We start from the raw sequence: 16147 nt of genomic DNA, 5'->3' as shown, positions 1-16147 counted from the left end.
CCTCCCCACTCGCCTTATCGACTGCACCGACCCCACTGCCCCACGACTCCTTTTCACCGAAAGGAATCAGCACGGAAGATACCTCGCCCTCAGCTACGTGTGGGGCGAGCCCCAGCCCTACAGTACCACCAAATCCAACGTATCCGCGTACGAGCGTGGAATAGACTTTTCCATTCTCCCCGCCACCATCCGAGACGCTATATACATCACGCATGCGTTGGGATTCCAGTACCTCTGGGCGGACACCCTGTGCATCGTTCAAGACGACGACGACGACCGACGGCGCGAGCTTGCGAGCATGCACCGCATATACCGTTATGCACATGTCACGATCATCGCCGCCAGCGCAGAGAAGGTCAGCGACGGCTTCCTCCAGGATCGATCTCTTACCCCGCAACTCGACTTGAACGATTTCCACCCTGGCCCTCGCGGAATGGGCGACATCACACTTCCGTTCCTCTGTCCGCCGGATTCTGCCACCTGGACTGTTTCGGATCGACCAGAAGACCGTACTGTCACTCCACAGCTGCAACTGGGGAGCATTCATCTGACTCCAGACAATAGCAGCATACTAGCACGGTCGCCCGACGGAAAGCACTACCTGTACGATGACCAGCTAGGACTCCTCGGTACGCGGGGCTGGTGCATGCAAGAGTTCCTCCTGTCCCCGCGCTCCCTCATCTTCACCGCCAGAACGATTCAGTTCAGGTGTCAGACGTCCACACAAAGCATCGGCGGCGCGTTCTGCAACGACGAATACCGATGGCTGCTGTTACCCCCCGCGCTCTTCCTCCCAGACCCGCCCTCTTTACCGCACGACTCCGCCAAGTGGCGGGAAGCCCACGAGACGTGGCGATGGATCGTGCACGACTACACCTCTCGCAAGATCAGCTTCCCGTCAGACAAGCTCGTCGCGTGCGCTGCGATCGCGGAGCAGTTTCACCAGGTCCTGCAGTCCGACTACGTCGCCGGAATGTGGCGCGCGGCGCTCTTCCCTGGTCTGCGGTGGTACACACTCTCTGGCGAGGAAGTGTATCGACCCACGGCATACCGTGCTCCGTCGTGGTCTTGGGCGTCGATTGACGGACAGGTTCACCCCCCGAACGTCGGATACAGGTGGGACATGCATGTTGGCGCGGATCGGGAAGCGGACGCGCTCGCGGAGATCATTCGGTGCGAGGTCACGCTTGAAGACGCCGCGCTTCCGTTCGGGCGGGTGACGGACGGAATCTTGGTCCTACGCGCGAGCTTGTTACGATGCAAGATACTTCGCGCTGAATGGCGTGAAGGTCTGGACTCACGCCATATCTTGAGCCGCGGGATCTTGCTGCAGTCTATTCAACAAGCGCAGCGCCAGCAGTGGCCTGCCAACGTCAATGCTGTAGACGATGAAGGCGAGGTCGAAATGGACTCGAAGCCGTTCCGAGGGGAGGCGACGATCGACTGTAAGGCGGGCGCGGACGATATAGAGACCGGAAGAATGGGGACTATGTGGGCTGTTCCGCTGCAAGCCGGGATGCATATGCGATGGGGCCCCGAGGATGAAGCGATTCCCGGAATACAGGGTATCATCGTCGCTCTTGCTAGATCGAACGACTCGCCGGGTCAAGAGGCGGCGCACGAGAACGTCACCTACTATCGGAGAGTTGGGTTCTTCTCTCTTCCTTCCATGTTATGGGATAAGTCCCACGTTGGTGGAGAGCCGGCGGAGGCGGTACGTGAGCTGTGGCGAGATCTCATGGGCGGAGAGTATCCTCGGGAGGACATTGCGCTTGTATGAACGTCAACAATTTTATAGCCGATCCCAAACGGGCTCGTAGCCAACGCTAAAACCTCATCATCGTACCTCGTATCGATACAAATACATGACACTCTACCGCGCTGCCCAAATGCCTTATTCCTGGCTTGCCTCTTCCATCTCTACCCACAGCCCGTTCTACACGCACGAAATTATCAGCCATGCTAAGTGCATAGCAATATGACAAAGACATACCTTCGCATACGTCGTCAAATGGCTCCGCATCCACACGCGTTCGCGCCCGTCGACCGCATACGGGCTCCGCTCCACCCCCGGGGGCGGCGCCGCGGCCGGGTGGGCGTCCTGTCGCAGCGCGATACCTGAGAAGCGCTGCAGGAGGCGGGTGAGCATGAATGAGATCTCGTTGTACGCAAACTGTGTGTCGCGCTACGGTCAGCTCGATATAACAACATCGGGGAGGGGCGAGCGTACCTGCTGTCCGAGACAGATGCGCGGGCCCGCGTTGAAGGGGAGGAAGATGAACGGGTTCGGGAGGAGGTATTTCTGCACGCGCTCGTCGAGGAAGCGGTCCGGGTCGAACATCAGGGCTGCGCGCTGGTTAGCGACGAGGGCGCACCGGAAGCGTAGGGTCCAGCTTACCGTCGGGGCCCCAGAGGTCCTTCCTGCGGTGCATGAGCAGGACGGAGTACAGGCAGCGCGTGCGTGGCGGGATGTAGATATCTGGCTCGCCCGCGATCTTGCTCTTCCACGTCATGGGGCGGATCGAGCATCTTTACGAAAGTATATGTTAACCAACGGTTTCTATTCGAACATCTTCCAAGAGCGCTTACCTCGAGTTCACCGGGCTAGAACATATCGCGGCCATCGTCAGCATCATTCATAACACTCAGTAGGATGTCACTCACACAGGCGGCCACAAACGCAAAACCTCATTGGTGAACGCCCGCATGTACTTCATCTCGCGAACATTGTCATACGTCGGCCTCTGCGAAGGGCCGACGACAGATAGCACTTCGGCACGAAGCCGTTTTAGTACCTCCGGGTGCTCCGCTAGGGCGTATACTGCGAAAGTCAACGTGCAAGATGTCGTGTCCCGACCCGCGAGCAGAATGTTCAGTGTTTCGTCTTTGATCACTTTGTGATCTTCCGTGCACAAAGGGTAAGCCTTCAGATTCTCCATACACCGAAAAGATCACCTACCGTCTGTGAACTTGACCAGATGCTGCAAGAGAGTTTCATCGTCCCTGACTTGTTCTTTCCGCTCTCTGTCATCCTCGACACCGGCGTTCGCCTTTTCGGACTTCTTCCTCAACGCATCCTCCACGATGGGATCGATGAACTCATCGACAGCCGTCAGGTGCTGCTTCACCTTGTCGCCCCAGAACTCAAACAGCGGCCACGACTGCAAGAACCGCCCGCGAGTAGCGGTCGCCTCCAGCGCACTCTGGAACGCGCGCACGAAACGATCAGCGGGATGCACAGATGCGACCGCCCCCGCGTGAGAGGGCGCGTCTGTACCAGCAGCAGAGAAGGGAGTCGGTGCGGCGTAGGTAGAGGGATAGGGCAGGGGCGCGTCGAGCGAGCGCACGTCTTTGCCGAAGAGGAACTCTGTGGCGGAGTCCATCGTGAAGCGCGATACGACGTCTTGCCAGTCGACTGGAATGCCCTCGCGCGTGCGCGCGGTAACTTTGTTCAGCGCATGTTCGGCGTGTCTAATTCGGCATTAAGGCGGTCAGGGCGCGCGATGGCGAAGATGTACCTACCGGTCGAAGATGTCGAATTCCGTGATGCGGTCTCTGCTGAAGAAGGGACGTGTCATGGTCCGGTGGAATCTGCAATTCCACTTTAGGTTGGGCGCCCATCATACTTCACAGACACTCATGCTTACTTCCACATTTCTCCTGCGCGATTGTGGTGCCGTTCAGAATGTTTGACGTGCATTGAGGAGCATGAAAGTGCGCACCATCAGAGTTGAACACGCCATAACCCAATAGTGTGTTCAACTGCTCCCACAGCAACGGACCTGTTACTCCACTTTCAGTCCCACGAGCGTCAGACAAAGAGGGTAGTATGCTCGCCTTTCTCGTAATGGTTGAACTCGGTCGCGAGTATCATCTACGCGAGCGCGTTAGCAAGCTAAAGTTACCCATGGATGTGCACCTCTTCGGCCCACGCACTTTGATGTAATCCGGCTCAGTAGTGAAGATCTATGACGTATGAGACTCCGCATTCATATTCAAGGGTGCTGCTGCGACCGACTCACCCTGTCCTCGAACATGACCCTGAAGTTGAATATGTTGCCATACTCCTCTCTCCATTCGAATAACGAGTGTCCTGCAGGCAAGCAGCGACATGCGTTAACCCCGCGGGGCCCATCGCTCCTCGGAACCGAAGGTGGCAGGCGCGCGCATACACCCATCAAATTCGGCACGGATAGTGGCTGTACGTACCCAAGTAGCGTACATTGTCCAGAGCGAAGATTCTCTTGAGCACGTCAATGCTCCCTGGCCACTTGTGAGAGATTTCGCGCGGGATGACTGCCCCGAGCGTGCGCGCGCGGAGCCGGTTGGCGTAGTCGTGGTATTGCACGAGCGCGGTGAACGCGATCGGCCACGAGAAGAGAGTCAAGAGCACAAGGAGCCAGGTGGGTGGGATGAGCTGGAAGTACTCCCGCGCGATGTACGAGGACGCGTATACGATCGCGGGAGGTATGAGAATGTTTGGGAGCTGGCGCAGCGTGTAGCGCAAGCCCGGGGGAAGAGACATCATTGCTCTGGTAGATCCGCAGCAGGGGCACTCTTCGCCGTTGCTGTGGGCGTCGTGGGCGTGGTTGACGTCGGAGTGGTCGAGGGAGGAGGAGAGGGTGGTAGAGCGGCGATGGAGCACATATAATGAGGATTCCTGGTGCTTCTTTATAGAACGTCTGTAGCTCCTGTCAGAACGCCTGTGATAGTCATATTAGACCCCGCGCGAGCCAACTTAGATGATATCTCCATCCGCCCATCTCTATCTAATCAGAATGCAAACGCGCTCCTTCGCGCTTGAGACACCCGGTGTGTAAAGGGCTGCATTCCCTTCGGAATGACATTAATGCCGCCGACAGGTGCGGATGTATCTTGGGCGGCGTTGTATTTCATCGATGAGGGCACGGCGCCCCAGCCTCATTGTCTGAGCAGCCCAGGAATAGCAAAGTCACGGTGGTATCGGGCGCGCTGCACTGGTGTACCTGCCCAACGTTCTCCCAGCGCGTGCGGACCGAACCTGGAATCAGATAGAGTGCCTAGGTACTCTGCAAGCCGCGGATGGAGCACAGGAACCTTCTCGCGCGCGTTCGGCACAAGGGGGCGCTCGCAACCGGCGTGGCAAAGCTCCCGCGCGCTGTGCAAGGGAAGTTCTTAGGCAAATGCCGAGCATGCAGCCCCTCGAAGCTCTACGGCTGCACCCTGAACACGCCACGCAAAGTTGCTCTTGGTTGACCGCCGCGCGTGCCAATGGCGTTGTGTCTGCCAGAGACGGGAGTCGTCCTGCTTATCGCAACACCGATCATCGCCAGCACGGGCCTACAGTCTATAGACTCAGCGAGTGTCTGGAGTTTGGACGAAGTGGGAAGTAACGAACCTGGAACCGCTCTACGCACTACGGTCCCTTCAACGAATCAGCGTAGGCCGAATCCACGTAAAGCCGTAAACCCGAAAAGCCCGTGAGAGTACGCCCCGGTATCGAGGTGCGGCTGACGGAGCTGGACAACCAACTCACTTGCACGGTGGCATGTAGGCGCATACGCCGGCGAGCAGGACCGATGACCTTAGGGGCCGCCCAGTGGCGTATACCTGTGTTCTCCGTCTCTGGTCATCTTCGCTCAAGAATAAGGGGTCTACACTGCATGTTTGGCTGGTCCACGAATGAGGCGGAAAGTATTGTTTGAATTAGCAAGGGAAATCAATGAAAATGGAAGTTCAAATACATTACAAGTGCACCATGATCAAATCGCGCACCGCTGACAGTGTCCGCCTACTGTACGTCTCTTCACTGACGTACCTGCGTAAGATGTGGTACGATACACCATACTCGCATACCTGTATCTCCCACTGCATGCTTGCCGCTACGACACATACTTCAACGTCATAGAGTATCCCGCGGCTTCGAGAAACTACGAAGCGCACCTGTGTCTTAACTCCGGGGTGCGCCGCGGCGATCGACGCGCAACACGCCACCCCGGACGTAACACGCCCGCTTTAGTCGAAGCAAATGCCTCCGTCGACGAGGTACTGCGGCGGGGACGTCAGCGGTGATCCGAGCGGCGGCGGTGAACACCGGTGCGGCAACTCACCGACTGGCCTAGATAACCGGAGCGCGGTCGCGAGTAAGTGCGTGAGTCCACCGGGGGAGCGGCGATGCTAGAGGGTTAGGTGGGAGTACGTACCGGTGATGAATGAGGCATCGTCGGAGACGAGGAAGGAGACGAGTTTGGCGACGTCTTCCGGCTGGCCATTACGTCCGAGCACGCTCAGGCTGTTGAACTGTGCCCCAATTCTCAGTGACCCCTCGATAGCGCTGTGGTCGAGACCATGGCTTACCGACTGCGTCCATGACCCCTTGGGCTGCCCGGTTTTTGAGGTGTGGTACTCGTCCAAGTACCCCACTGTATAGCGCATCCGCAGGTTAGCCGTAGTCCCGCAATACATCCTCATAGCACTCACTGAGAGGCGTCTCGATGACCCCAGGGGCGTACGAGTTGACCGTGATGCCATACTTGCCATAGTCCATCGCCGCGCACTGAGTCATGCCCCGGATCGCGAACTTCGTTGCACTATAAACCGCCTGTTCAGGCAGGCCTGCGATCCCGTATCAGCCACCACCATACCAGAAGAACGAACCGGACGCGTACCCTTCTTTCCGGCGATGGAAGACGCGCCGAGGATGCGCCCGCCGTTGCCCTGCTTAATCATCTGCATCGCCGCGTACTTGTAGCAGAAGAACGTGCCCTTGAAGTTCACGCCCAGGAGCTTGTCCATCTCCTCCGTCGGTGCTACACGATTGTTTCAGCACATGTTATACAAAGCTCCGCACGGGCACGCACGCACTTTCATGCAGAACACGGTTCATCGAAATACCCGCATTCGCCACCATCTGCCCCAAAGTAAGCATTCCCGACGCCAGCCCGCATGAATTGCAGCACTCACCGCCCACACCGGACCCAGCTCCCGCACAACCGTCTCCACGAGCCGTTCCACGTCCTCCTCGCGCGACACGTCCCCGTACACATTCACCACGCGCGCCCCGAACTCGCCCCGCACGCCCTCCGCAAGGCGCTCTAGCTTCTCCTGCGCGCGGGGGAGGTCGAACAGGCCGAGGTGGAAGCCGTCCTTCGCAAGTCGGAGCGCGATCCCGTGCCCGATGCCCTCTGCGGCCCCGGTGATGATGGCGACGCGTTTGCCTGGAGTGGAGGTACTGGCTGCGGTACTCATAGTCGTGTGTTTTTGCGAGCTGTCTTTCAAATGTAAGTAGGGTGAAAGCCTGGAGATAGCAAACGGAGAACCGTGTTTGCAGTGTCGGCCGCTTCCGTGTGCTCACCTTTATATAGTATCGCAACCCGGACCCAAGGCCTCACGAGGCCCTGCGCAGAATCATGAGACACCCGACGGTCCCGCGGTCGACTCGACCTCGAATGCGAGAGAAGACGGGTGCGAAGAAGAGCTGACGTCATGCCGTGGGCGAGCTGCGGCCTCTGAGGGCTGGAGGGACGCATTTAGCAGCATTTGAGAGGACGTAGCACATAGTTATCAGGAAGACCATGAGCCGCAGGGGCCGGGTAAGCTGGGTATGCGGCGGGGCATCCATCTCGGCCGATTCTTGGGTGAGGGTTGCGAACGGTCGCCAATAGCGTATGATGTCGCTGAAGGTTCTGCTCCGCTGGATTTGGTGGTTGCAATTGCGACCTTAGTGTGTTGGTTCTTATCCACATAAGCAGATTACCGCAGTGGCAGCCGGGGAAGCGGTTTGTCTATTGAGGGGGCCGGGCAGGACGATCGGCAACGCTGCTCCGTGCTTTCTTCAGGGCACAATATGTGACAAACCTGGAAGTATGTTTGGTGCAGTAGGGAGTCAGACTTACATATCTTGGGCCTTAGACGTTCTTAGAGCTTAGAGTCTAGAATCGTAAGAAATTTGTTCATGACGGATGTGCTTCAACAATTGGAAGCAACTTGGAAGACAGTCGAGAGGCTTACATAAGGCTTACATTGAACGCAATTTCAACGGCAGGTGGTTTTATCTAATCACTCTTGAGTGTAAGAGAACACAAGCATTAATGGGGTAGTGGTAACCTGGGTCGTTGCCATCGACCCGCCGGGGGTTCGATTCCCCCTTAATGCATTGGTCGCTGAGAGGGTTGTGCTTTTTCTGTCGCTTCATTTTCTAGTACTCTGCGCTCTTATAGTACGCACTACGCGTCATCTGTCCTGTGAATATTTCTCTCGCGACGCTGCATACTATGGTTACATTCTTGTACCGTTCTCGAGTATGGTCTGGGAGCACGTTTCCCCTCAGAACGACGCGCCACTCTTTGTGCGCATTCGCGACAAATTGTACGCCGCAGAGATGAGCGTAACGTGTCTATATCAATCGCGAACCGCGCGTCAGTACCTCGTTTTCACACCACGATCTCAGGGAACAAGTGACGTACGTGAAGCCTTGCACCGCATTTCCCAGCCTGCACGGTCGTCGTCGTCAGCATCAAGGAGAGGCAGAAGTAACCGGGAAGAGTTAAAGAGAACAGGGAGGGAAGGGACGTACGCTTCGCCCGCGTCCGAGATCTCCTCCGTGCAGAGGCCGAGGTGGTTCGTGTACTGCAGGAAGTCCTCGAACATCGCGACGGCCTTCGCGAGCATCGTCTTGTCGTACTCGCCCGCCCGCGCGAGCGCCTCGACGCACCTAGAGGGTCGCCGCGCGTCAGTACCGTGTGCCGTGTGTGCATGGATGAGAGGAGGGGTGGGGCGTACCAGAGCGTGCAGAGGCAGAAGGTGCCTTCTTCGCCGCCGACGCCGTCGTCTGTCTTGGAGACGTCGTAGCGGTACACGAGGCCCTGTGCGGAGCCCTTCAGCATCCCCTGCGGTATTTAGAGCAGCAGCAATCAACTTACGTTGGACGTCAGCCCACCTCTCTCGGGGCTGAGTAAGATCTGCTTCAGCGTGTTCAAGAACCTCGGGTCCGACTGCGCACGGGCATCAGCACCAGAACGTCCATGACCCCTCCCACGCAACGACCGACGCACCGGAGTAGAGAAAAAGACGAGCGGCATGATGAGCAGCGCGGAGTCGAGGATCTCAAGGTCCTCGTAGCTCTGCGCGAAGAAGCGCTTCTTGGGGTTCCACGCCTTGTGCATGATCTCCTCGTACAGCGCGTCGCGCGCGGCGTACCACTCGTTGCGCCGCGGGCACGGGAGGGAGCGTTTCTCCGCGAGGCGGATGCCTAACATGGGGGCGATTAGCCTGTGGGGGAGAGATGGAATACGGGTCGCTCAAGCGCACCTCGATCTATGGCGACCCTGATGAACGAAAACAAGTAAATGGAGCGATCGAAATGTCGATAGCAGAGTGATGTGCGGTGCCCTGCTTACCACATCATGACCTGCCGCACACAATTGTGAGCAATGTGATTCGTGAGTTATTGCGACTCTCGTACCTTGGAGTACTACAAAGGTCGATCCATGTAAGCGTACGTGTTGCGCATACAGTCAAGGCAGCCGGCTTACAGTGAAATGTCTGTGTCGGTTTCGGACTTCCCTGATAATCCCATATGCGATCAGGCTGATTTTCTTAAGAGGGATCTGCACAATAGCTCACTGACCAAATCGACCTTCATGGAGGACACATGTTTAGTGAATGCGGCGATATGCAAAACGTGATGGCGAGGGAAGACGTACAAGTCCGGGTCCCCAATGTGCGAGATCACGTCTAGTCCGAAGCGGGGTGGTCAGGTCGGCCGTGATATGCACGCGCGCGAAGCAAAGAGAGCGCATACATTCGACGCTGAGTAATGCAGTCAGTATTGTACACGGCGCAAAGGGAAAATGAGAGCTCACATATCTCGGACGGCAACCCTGATACGGACCGTCTTTCAGTATCGTGCAGCAGTGGGATGAAGGGAGAATCTCACCAAGTGTCATACCCCTTAAGCAGCATTTTAGTGGTCAGCATATAGATGGCTTCCGAATACGACGTACCAGAGGACGGCCATGCTGCGACATCTTAGCTTTGCTTCGGATTGCACGGCATAAGAAGGCGACGTACCTTCTGAGAGAGGTAGATACAATCCATCCTGCGCGTATGTGTGTGAACGTAGGTTCCCGCCGTACTGGGGAAACCATCTTACAGTTCACCGTAAATGTCCTGCATATCATACAACGGTCAAATCTCAATGCTCTTCGCATACTCCTTCGCCTGGGCACTCACTAATTGCACATGGTCAATCGCTCCGTTGCCGATTCTAAGTAAAGATCTTAGCCGCCACTAGCAGGATAGAGTGTCAGAGCTGTCGTACCGAACAGGCTTGGAACCCTTATGCCCGTCCAAATGCGTAAGTTCTTCCTCCGGGAACTCCTTCTCGCCTGCCCATGTAAGGTCAGTCTCCTACATATATCGCACGCAGTCACGCGCAGTAGTCACCCACCGTGGATAGTGTACCTGGACACCGCGGATTACAACACATGAGAGACAACCTGAAGCCACACGAAGCGGAGGGACGCACATGATCTTGAGCGAGCCATCCGGATCGCGCGACCGGACGCGCTCGAAGATGAACTCCATGTATGCTGCATCGCACGACGTGAGTAACCGCGTGCCCAGTCAGGGTAATGAAACAGACCATTGGCCTCATGGGTAAACCCGAGCCGGATGAGCGCATATAGCGTGAACGACGAGTCACGGATCCACGACGCCCTACGAGCCCGGTCAATCTCAGGCCGATCCCTTACATACGTGTACCCAGGAGCACTCACCGATAGTCCCTGCAACGTTTTCGCGCGTCAGCACTATTCTCGCTGTGGGTGTGAGTGCGTGGAAGGGAGGACGCACCAGTTGCGCGTGCCGCCGATGTACTCGGGCAGGCTGAACGTGGGGCTCGCGACGACAGCCCCAGTCGGCTCGTAGATGAGCAGCTTGAGCGCGAGCGCGCTGCGGTTCACGGCCTCCTTCCAGGACCCGGTGTATGTCGAGCGCCGGATCCACGCGTTCCAGTAGTTGTTCGTTTGCTGTGGGTGCGGGTTTTAGCGCTAGTCAGTGGTGTTTGGGGGTGACGCACCTCGAGGAGCTCGCGGAGGAGAGTCTGGTGGGCGATAAGTAGTGTTTGAGGGTGAAAAGAGCACGTTCGTAGCGTACCTTGGTGAGGATGGGGTCATCTAAGGGGCGCAGCGTCGACGCGCCGGCGACCAGTTCTGGCGCAGACCCTTATCAACGAGGCGAAAGCTGCGCGTCTGCAACCGAGCACTCACTCTCATACGGAATGCCCATCTCCTCGGCAGTCTTATGCGTCGGCTGAGCCTGGGGCGGCAACTTCCCCTCAGGGGGCGTCCTCAACACAAACGTGACCGCCTGTCCCTCCCTCAGCTCGAGCTCGGTCCACACCGCAGGGCCCTTGTGCCCCTTCTCGCTGAGGTCGAGCAGGTTCAGCTCAACCCCCGGCTCGGACACGTTCTCGAGCCCGGACTCGGCGATGTAGCGCAGATCGAGGGTCAGATCTGCGTCTTTGGAGGCGAAGAGTGCCTTGTTGTGGCCGCCGTGCGGGACTGGGGTGAGGGAGAGCGCGACGGATGTGTCGAGGAGGATGTCGGTCGTGTGCGTGGAGCGGGCGTAGTTGAATGCGGGCGCGCATTCGACGCGGAGGCGCATGGAACCGCGGATGACCTCGACGCGGCGGATGAGCCATGCGAGGAGAGGGCGGGCGGTCGCGCTGCTAGGCTGGCGAGGCAGGAAATCTAGCAAGATATTGGTCTTGGGGACTGTCTCTAATGCGATCTACGAACCTGTGACGGTAGCCACTCCTTGTTCATTGAGAAATCTTTGGAAGCGTCAGCAAGTGGCGTGGCTGCATGATTCACATGCATATAGTAAGCATACTTGGTTTGTAGAATCTAGGCAGGATTCAATAATAAGTACTACAGATGCTATAAGATGTTAACCTACGTTAGAGTTCGGTAGGTAGCTCTGTTTGGTTGTGAAAGCGTCTGTGGGCGTGACAGAGAAGTGCCCTCCCTAAGGCAACTCTCTCAGTGTGACCTTAAACTGAAGTACAAATTGGCTGCTTACCTTGTCCTTGTCGAGAATACGAGCAAAGACGGAGGGAGAGTCAAAGTTGGGTACACAATAACTTTCCACTGAGCAAGTCGTGTTAGATTAACGGCGAATAAGACATTTCTTATGTTTCGCCGGCGCGTGGAGCAAGCACCAAGCTTCTAGAGCACTTCCGAGGTACATGCCGAAGCGTTCACTTACCGGAACCGTCGGTGCTGATCTACGCGTCGTGAGAAACAAAGCGATATACTTTCGAGTAGACTGGCTTACCAGGGCAGCAGTACGGAGGTTTCCGATCCTAAGAAATACCCCGGTCAGCAGGCTGCGATTCCGAGATCTAGAATGGCTGCCATGCGCGCTCACAGGCCATGGTCGGCGAGGGGTATGTATCCTCTGTCCTGCTTGGGCTGGTTTACGTTCAACATCTGGAATTAGTTCGCTGAGGCCGTTTCTGCGAGAATGAGGAGCTGTGGGAGAGGAGGTGGTCGTTCCTAAGCAAGAGGCGGTGGGCTTAAGACCTCCGAGTCGCTAATCCCCGGCCGACGGACAGACGCGCGCTCCGTGTGACGCAACCGGTTTGTCAGGCCACGTGACCGCGCTGCATCTGCCACGTTTTCCGTCGCGTTCGCGTCGGACTGCTCTTCAAAGCTTCAAGCTTCCCTCTCACTAGTACCCACTACTAGAGCACTTCCTACTGGGCCTGGAAATTGTTACAGATGCTTAGTGAAACTCTTCAAGGGGTACAAGTTGGGTGAGCATCATCATTCATGGGTACTAACGCCCTGCCAACGCAACATCGCCGACCGCGGCACGTCTGAGATGGCCGAACGTCCTGCGCGCGTCGCTCGCCGACATATCGGCACTTCGTGGAAACGGCGTTCTACTTGACGCAAGTGTAAAGGTCATGAGGTACGTTGCCCAGTCTACGCTCAGCAGCTCCGTTGATTGTCAGGCCATCGTGTCAACTGGTGAGGAATACGGACGGCGACCGTGAGTGTACATGGCACATTGCTCCCTTGGCGCTCCGGGCTCAAGGAACGTGTATGCTACGCGAAGTTGCACGTTGCAAGGGCACCGAGGTGTAGCAGGTAGAGTGACCCCTACTTATCTGATCTACTGCGGTCCTTGTTTACAGGTGTGCAAACGGCGATCATGATAAACAACGCAACGGCGCCTGCATTGCTACTCTGATGTCAAGCGACACGCCCGCACCACGGTCAATTCCAGTTGCTCCGCCTCTGGAGCAGTACCTCATCGCTTTGCGCGATGCCATTACCCACAGGCCTCCTTACTGTCAGGGCACCATTCCTCTTCCAGCAGATGCCTTCACGCTGTTCTATGGCAAAGACGCAAGCGCACGGTAAATCGCACTGAATCTCGACGCGTTATATGCCCCCTTACCCCGAGGCATCTGATCCAGTCGCATAAACCTGGCACACGCGTCCCCCGACGAGTTGCAACACCTCGCAGAGACATGCGATCCTGCGACCTTCGGAATGGGTCAGAAGGACGTGTACGACGAGACGTACCGCAAAGCTGGGAAGCTCGACGCGTCTGATTTCGCGCTCAAGTTCTCCACGGAGGCCCTCGGCCTACTGGACGCCGTGCACGCCGAGCTCCTCGTAGAGGGCGGAAAGAAGGCCACAGACGCTATCCGCGCGGAGCTGTACAAGCTGAACGTCTACGGTAGGCGCTCCGTCTAACGTTCAGAATGCGGATCTCACGATATTCTGGGCAGGACCACAGTCGTTCTTCAAGGCGCACGTCGACACCCCGCGCAGCGAGCTCATGTTCGGCTCCCTCGTGCTCGTGTTCCCGACCCCGCACGAAGGCGGCGCACTCGTGCTCCGCGAACGCACAGAAGAGAAGACCCAGGAGTGGACGTTCGACTCCGCCGCGCACCTCGCGGAGGCCCGCTCGCCGTCCCTCGCCTACGTCGCGTTCTACAGCGATGTCGAGCACGAAGTCATGCCCGTCCAATTCGGGCATCGCGTGACCATCACGTACAACCTGTACCACATCCAGGACGCCCCCACCGCCCCGCCCCCTGCAGCGCACCCCGTCGCACCGCACGAAGCCCCATTCCGGGACGCGCTAGAGCGCCTCCTCCGCGATCCGGTGTTCCTGCCCGAAGGCGGAAACCTCCTGTTCCCTCTGCGCCACCAATACCCCCTCTCGACGTCCCCCAAGACGGACTCGGAAGGGCGCTCGGCGCTGCGCGGCGTCGCCGCGCGCCTCAAGGCGAGCGACGCGCTCGTGCTGCACACCGCCCGCGCGCTGGCCCTCGACGCCGCGCCCCGGATAGTGTACGAGGACCGCAGCAAGTACTGCGGGGTGCAGCACGTGATGTGCGACCGCGTCGTGCGGCTGGAAGATGTAAAGCCGTGGGTCGAGCGGCCGCTGCACGAGCACCTGATGCGCGAGGCGCGCGGGGTCGTGCTGAACCCGGATGGGCAGTTGGAGGGGTGGCTGGAGGGCGAGGTGGGGAAAGTTGCGAAGGTGCATTGGGTGGGGGCGGGAGCGGGGGAAGGGGATGCGGAGTGGCGGGTGGGTGCGGCGAGGACGACGTATTTGGCGTATGGGAACGATGCGGATGTTGAGCATACGTATTGGAAGGTCAGTTTGCTTGTTAGGGTCGGGCCGGCGGGGAGGAGGGAGACTGCGACTTGAGTTGCGCGTATTGGTGAGTGTTTCGGTCTCATAGGTCCTTGGTGCATGAATAAAGTAACGCGTCGTGTAAGAGGTCGTTTGTACTCAATGAGCAAGGGAATGAACAGGTATGGTTGCAACGTGCGACGTGGGGGAACGCACATCAGACCACATCCCCCCTCACACGCAGAACTCGACAAGCAGGTTCACATCGCTCTCTCCGCAGAACACAATCGCGCCCGTGTCGTCCGCGGAATGCATCGCCGCGCCGCAGCCCGCGCTGGCGCAGGTCGCCCCAAAGCCGGAGCATGTGCCGAAGAACCTGAACGAGACCGACCCGACGTTGAAGGCGTGTGGCGGGATCAGGCTGATGTCGGCGAAGGAGTCGGACGGGTTCGCGAGCGTCATCTCTACGGCGGCGCAGTTCTGGCCGTCGAAGCCGCATTGGCCTGGGAGTAATCGGGCGATGTGTCCATATCAGATGTCAAGATCACTGAGGGATGCACGCAGCGAGACGGCGTACCTGTCTGCAGGTAACTGCGAAGGTGGCGATATTTGTTAACATGAGGTCGCAAACCTGGACTCTTCTGGAAAAGAGGACTCACGCTACGGCGCTGTTCAAGGGCCCGTTGCTGACGAAATCTCCTCCAGTAGAGAGGACCCTGCCGCCTTGGACGAGCGTTGGCTAAATCATGCGGGATTGTGGGTCGGTCACCTGCACACGTCCGATGCTGCCGTGATATAAGGGCTCACAGTACCAGAACCACACCTATAGATTATCCTCTGGCATAAGCGGTTTGAGCAATATCCGCCATGCCATAGACGTTTACCTGTTCAGAAAGCGTACGAGATGCCCCTCGGCACTGACAAGGGTGCTGGCGCAGACGGCCACGGCGACAGAAACGATGAAGGAGTCGGATAGGTGCATCGTGCAAAAGACTGAGCTGTGGTTATGGTCTGCTTCCTTCTCCCATCTGGTGCTTTTGTAGCACGAGATGATCTTGGCGTCCGAGCCTGCCCTCGCCGGGTAGTACGCTTGGCAGCCGTTTGCAACTCAAAACTGAGACAGATGCGGTGCTTTGGTCACTGCGACCAAACAAGGAGAATTGAAATGTAGGTGGTACCAGGCCCAGACATTAGTAGCCACGGGGTAAGCCTAATGCTGCATGTTTTGGTACCTGGTGACCTAAGTTTATTTATCCTTAGGTACATTGGCAACATTTTGACGTAAGTATTTTACAGTCATATGCATATGAGCCCCGACGTGTGTTTACCATTCTCATGCTAGCCGTAGTCTGCCGCGCCCGAAGTTGATCGTAAATTCAATCCCGACGGTGGAGGTCCACTGTCACTGTTCAGCAGACAGAAGTAAACTCTTACTTGACAGATTTGATTATGACTTATTTGGATGAATATATAGAATAGAGCACTGCACGGCGGTGAACGTTCA

At 57.5% G+C, this 16147-nt stretch overlaps 6 protein-coding genes and 1 non-coding gene across 7 annotated transcripts; 3 read left to right on the top strand and 4 right to left on the bottom strand.

The window, feature by feature from the left end:
- Positions 1-79: 79 nt before the first annotated feature.
- TRAVEDRAFT_87077 (HET-domain-containing protein) lies at positions 80-1243 on the top strand (the record flags this gene model as incomplete). The annotated part of the gene is made up of 2 exons (XM_008046673.1): positions 80-514; positions 596-1243. Coding segments are annotated over 2 exons (1083 nt in total), but the record flags the coding sequence as incomplete, so codon positions are not given.
- Positions 1244-1494: 251 nt separating this feature from the next.
- Positions 1495-4575, bottom strand: TRAVEDRAFT_175431 (cytochrome P450). Its single transcript, XM_008046672.1, has 14 exons — positions 4210-4575; positions 4023-4093; positions 3937-3966; positions 3838-3874; positions 3723-3782; positions 3648-3660; positions 3523-3591; positions 2960-3471; positions 2665-2902; positions 2590-2604; positions 2399-2529; positions 2231-2346; positions 1994-2173; positions 1495-1936 (listed from the first exon to the last, which is right to left on the bottom strand). Exons 1-14 carry the CDS (start codon positions 4526-4528, stop codon positions 1895-1897), a joined length of 1833 nt encoding a protein of 610 aa, XP_008044863.1. The 5' UTR covers positions 4529-4575; the 3' UTR covers positions 1495-1894.
- Positions 4576-5994: 1419 nt separating this feature from the next.
- On the bottom strand, positions 5995-7227 carry TRAVEDRAFT_53749 (acetoin reductase family protein; the record flags this gene model as incomplete). Its single annotated transcript, XM_008046671.1, has 8 exons — positions 5995-6027; positions 6090-6097; positions 6183-6279; positions 6337-6401; positions 6460-6594; positions 6648-6788; positions 6844-6889; positions 6943-7227. 8 exons carry the CDS (start codon positions 7225-7227, stop codon positions 5995-5997), a joined length of 810 nt encoding a protein of 269 aa, XP_008044862.1.
- Positions 7228-8063: 836 nt separating this feature from the next.
- TRAVEDRAFT_t259 lies at positions 8064-8134 on the top strand. The gene has a single exon. It is a non-coding gene; the product is annotated as a tRNA-Gly (tRNA).
- Positions 8135-8197: 63 nt separating this feature from the next.
- On the bottom strand, positions 8198-12540 carry TRAVEDRAFT_156418 (glycoside hydrolase family 15 protein). Its single transcript, XM_008046670.1, has 35 exons — positions 12412-12540; positions 12319-12346; positions 12250-12268; positions 12064-12131; positions 11941-12009; positions 11875-11888; positions 11781-11815; positions 11250-11732; positions 11137-11192; positions 11060-11083; positions 10834-11009; positions 10758-10766; positions 10625-10698; positions 10508-10571; positions 10430-10443; positions 10301-10367; positions 10213-10246; positions 10133-10149; positions 10051-10078; positions 9984-9998; positions 9917-9930; positions 9843-9860; positions 9782-9789; positions 9684-9714; positions 9608-9616; positions 9513-9543; positions 9443-9451; positions 9378-9388; positions 9289-9305; positions 9033-9229; positions 8901-8972; positions 8761-8843; positions 8555-8692; positions 8445-8471; positions 8198-8374 (listed from the first exon to the last, which is right to left on the bottom strand). The coding sequence occupies exons 1-35, from the start codon at positions 12471-12473 to the stop codon at positions 8305-8307; spliced, it is 2091 nt and encodes a 696-aa protein (XP_008044861.1). The 5' UTR covers positions 12474-12540; the 3' UTR covers positions 8198-8304.
- Positions 12541-13051: 511 nt separating this feature from the next.
- On the top strand, positions 13052-14777 carry TRAVEDRAFT_156416 (uncharacterized protein). The gene is made up of 3 exons (XM_008046669.1): positions 13052-13408; positions 13469-13734; positions 13787-14777. The coding sequence occupies exons 1-3, from the start codon at positions 13239-13241 to the stop codon at positions 14716-14718; spliced, it is 1368 nt and encodes a 455-aa protein (XP_008044860.1). The 5' UTR covers positions 13052-13238; the 3' UTR covers positions 14719-14777.
- A 100-nt stretch (positions 14778-14877) lies between these two features.
- Positions 14878-15625, bottom strand: TRAVEDRAFT_53746 (glycopeptide; the record flags this gene model as incomplete). Its single annotated transcript, XM_008046668.1, has 5 exons — positions 14878-15146; positions 15221-15234; positions 15303-15382; positions 15451-15480; positions 15545-15625. The coding sequence occupies 5 exons, from the start codon at positions 15623-15625 to the stop codon at positions 14878-14880; spliced, it is 474 nt and encodes a 157-aa protein (XP_008044859.1).
- Between the last annotated feature and the right edge of the window lie 522 nt (positions 15626-16147).

This window comes from Trametes versicolor (genome assembly GCF_000271585.1).
Source record: "Trametes versicolor FP-101664 SS1 unplaced genomic scaffold TRAVEscaffold_14, whole genome shotgun sequence".
Classification (NCBI taxonomy): domain Eukaryota; kingdom Fungi; phylum Basidiomycota; class Agaricomycetes; order Polyporales; family Polyporaceae; genus Trametes; species Trametes versicolor.
Note: the sequence above shows the minus strand (reverse complement) of the source record. Positions and strands in the feature narration are given on the sequence as shown.

Bases quoted from the DNA above. Each gene is read 5' to 3' on its own strand.
- TRAVEDRAFT_156416 (XM_008046669.1), top strand. From the start codon at position 13,239: ATGTCAAGCGACACGCCCGCACCACGGTCAATTCCAGTTGCTCCGCCT. The intron at 13,409-13,468 runs GTAAATCGCACT...CATCTGATCCAG, and splicing joins GGCAAAGACGCAAGCGCACG to TCGCATAAACCTGGCACACG. The intron at 13,735-13,786 runs GTAGGCGCTCCG...TATTCTGGGCAG, and splicing joins GTACAAGCTGAACGTCTACG to GACCACAGTCGTTCTTCAAG.
- TRAVEDRAFT_175431 (XM_008046672.1), bottom strand. From the start codon at position 4,528: ATGATGTCTCTTCCCCCGGGCTTGCGCTACACGCTGCGCCAGCTCCCA. The intron at 3,967-4,022 runs GTGAGTCGGTCG...CATACGTCATAG, and splicing joins GGGTCATGTTCGAGGACAGG to ATCTTCACTACTGAGCCGGA. The intron at 3,472-3,522 runs GTAGGTACATCT...ATGCCGAATTAG, and splicing joins GAATTCGACATCTTCGACCG to ACACGCCGAACATGCGCTGA.
- TRAVEDRAFT_156418 (XM_008046670.1), bottom strand. From the start codon at position 12,473: ATGTTGAACGTAAACCAGCCCAAGCAGGACAGAGGATACATACCCCTC. The intron at 11,084-11,136 runs GTACGCTACGAA...ATCGCCCACCAG, and splicing joins ATGACCCCATCCTCACCAAG to ACTCTCCTCCGCGAGCTCCT. The intron at 8,844-8,900 runs GTAAGTTGATTG...GGCTCCGCACAG, and splicing joins GAGGTGGGCTGACGTCCAAC to GGCCTCGTGTACCGCTACGA.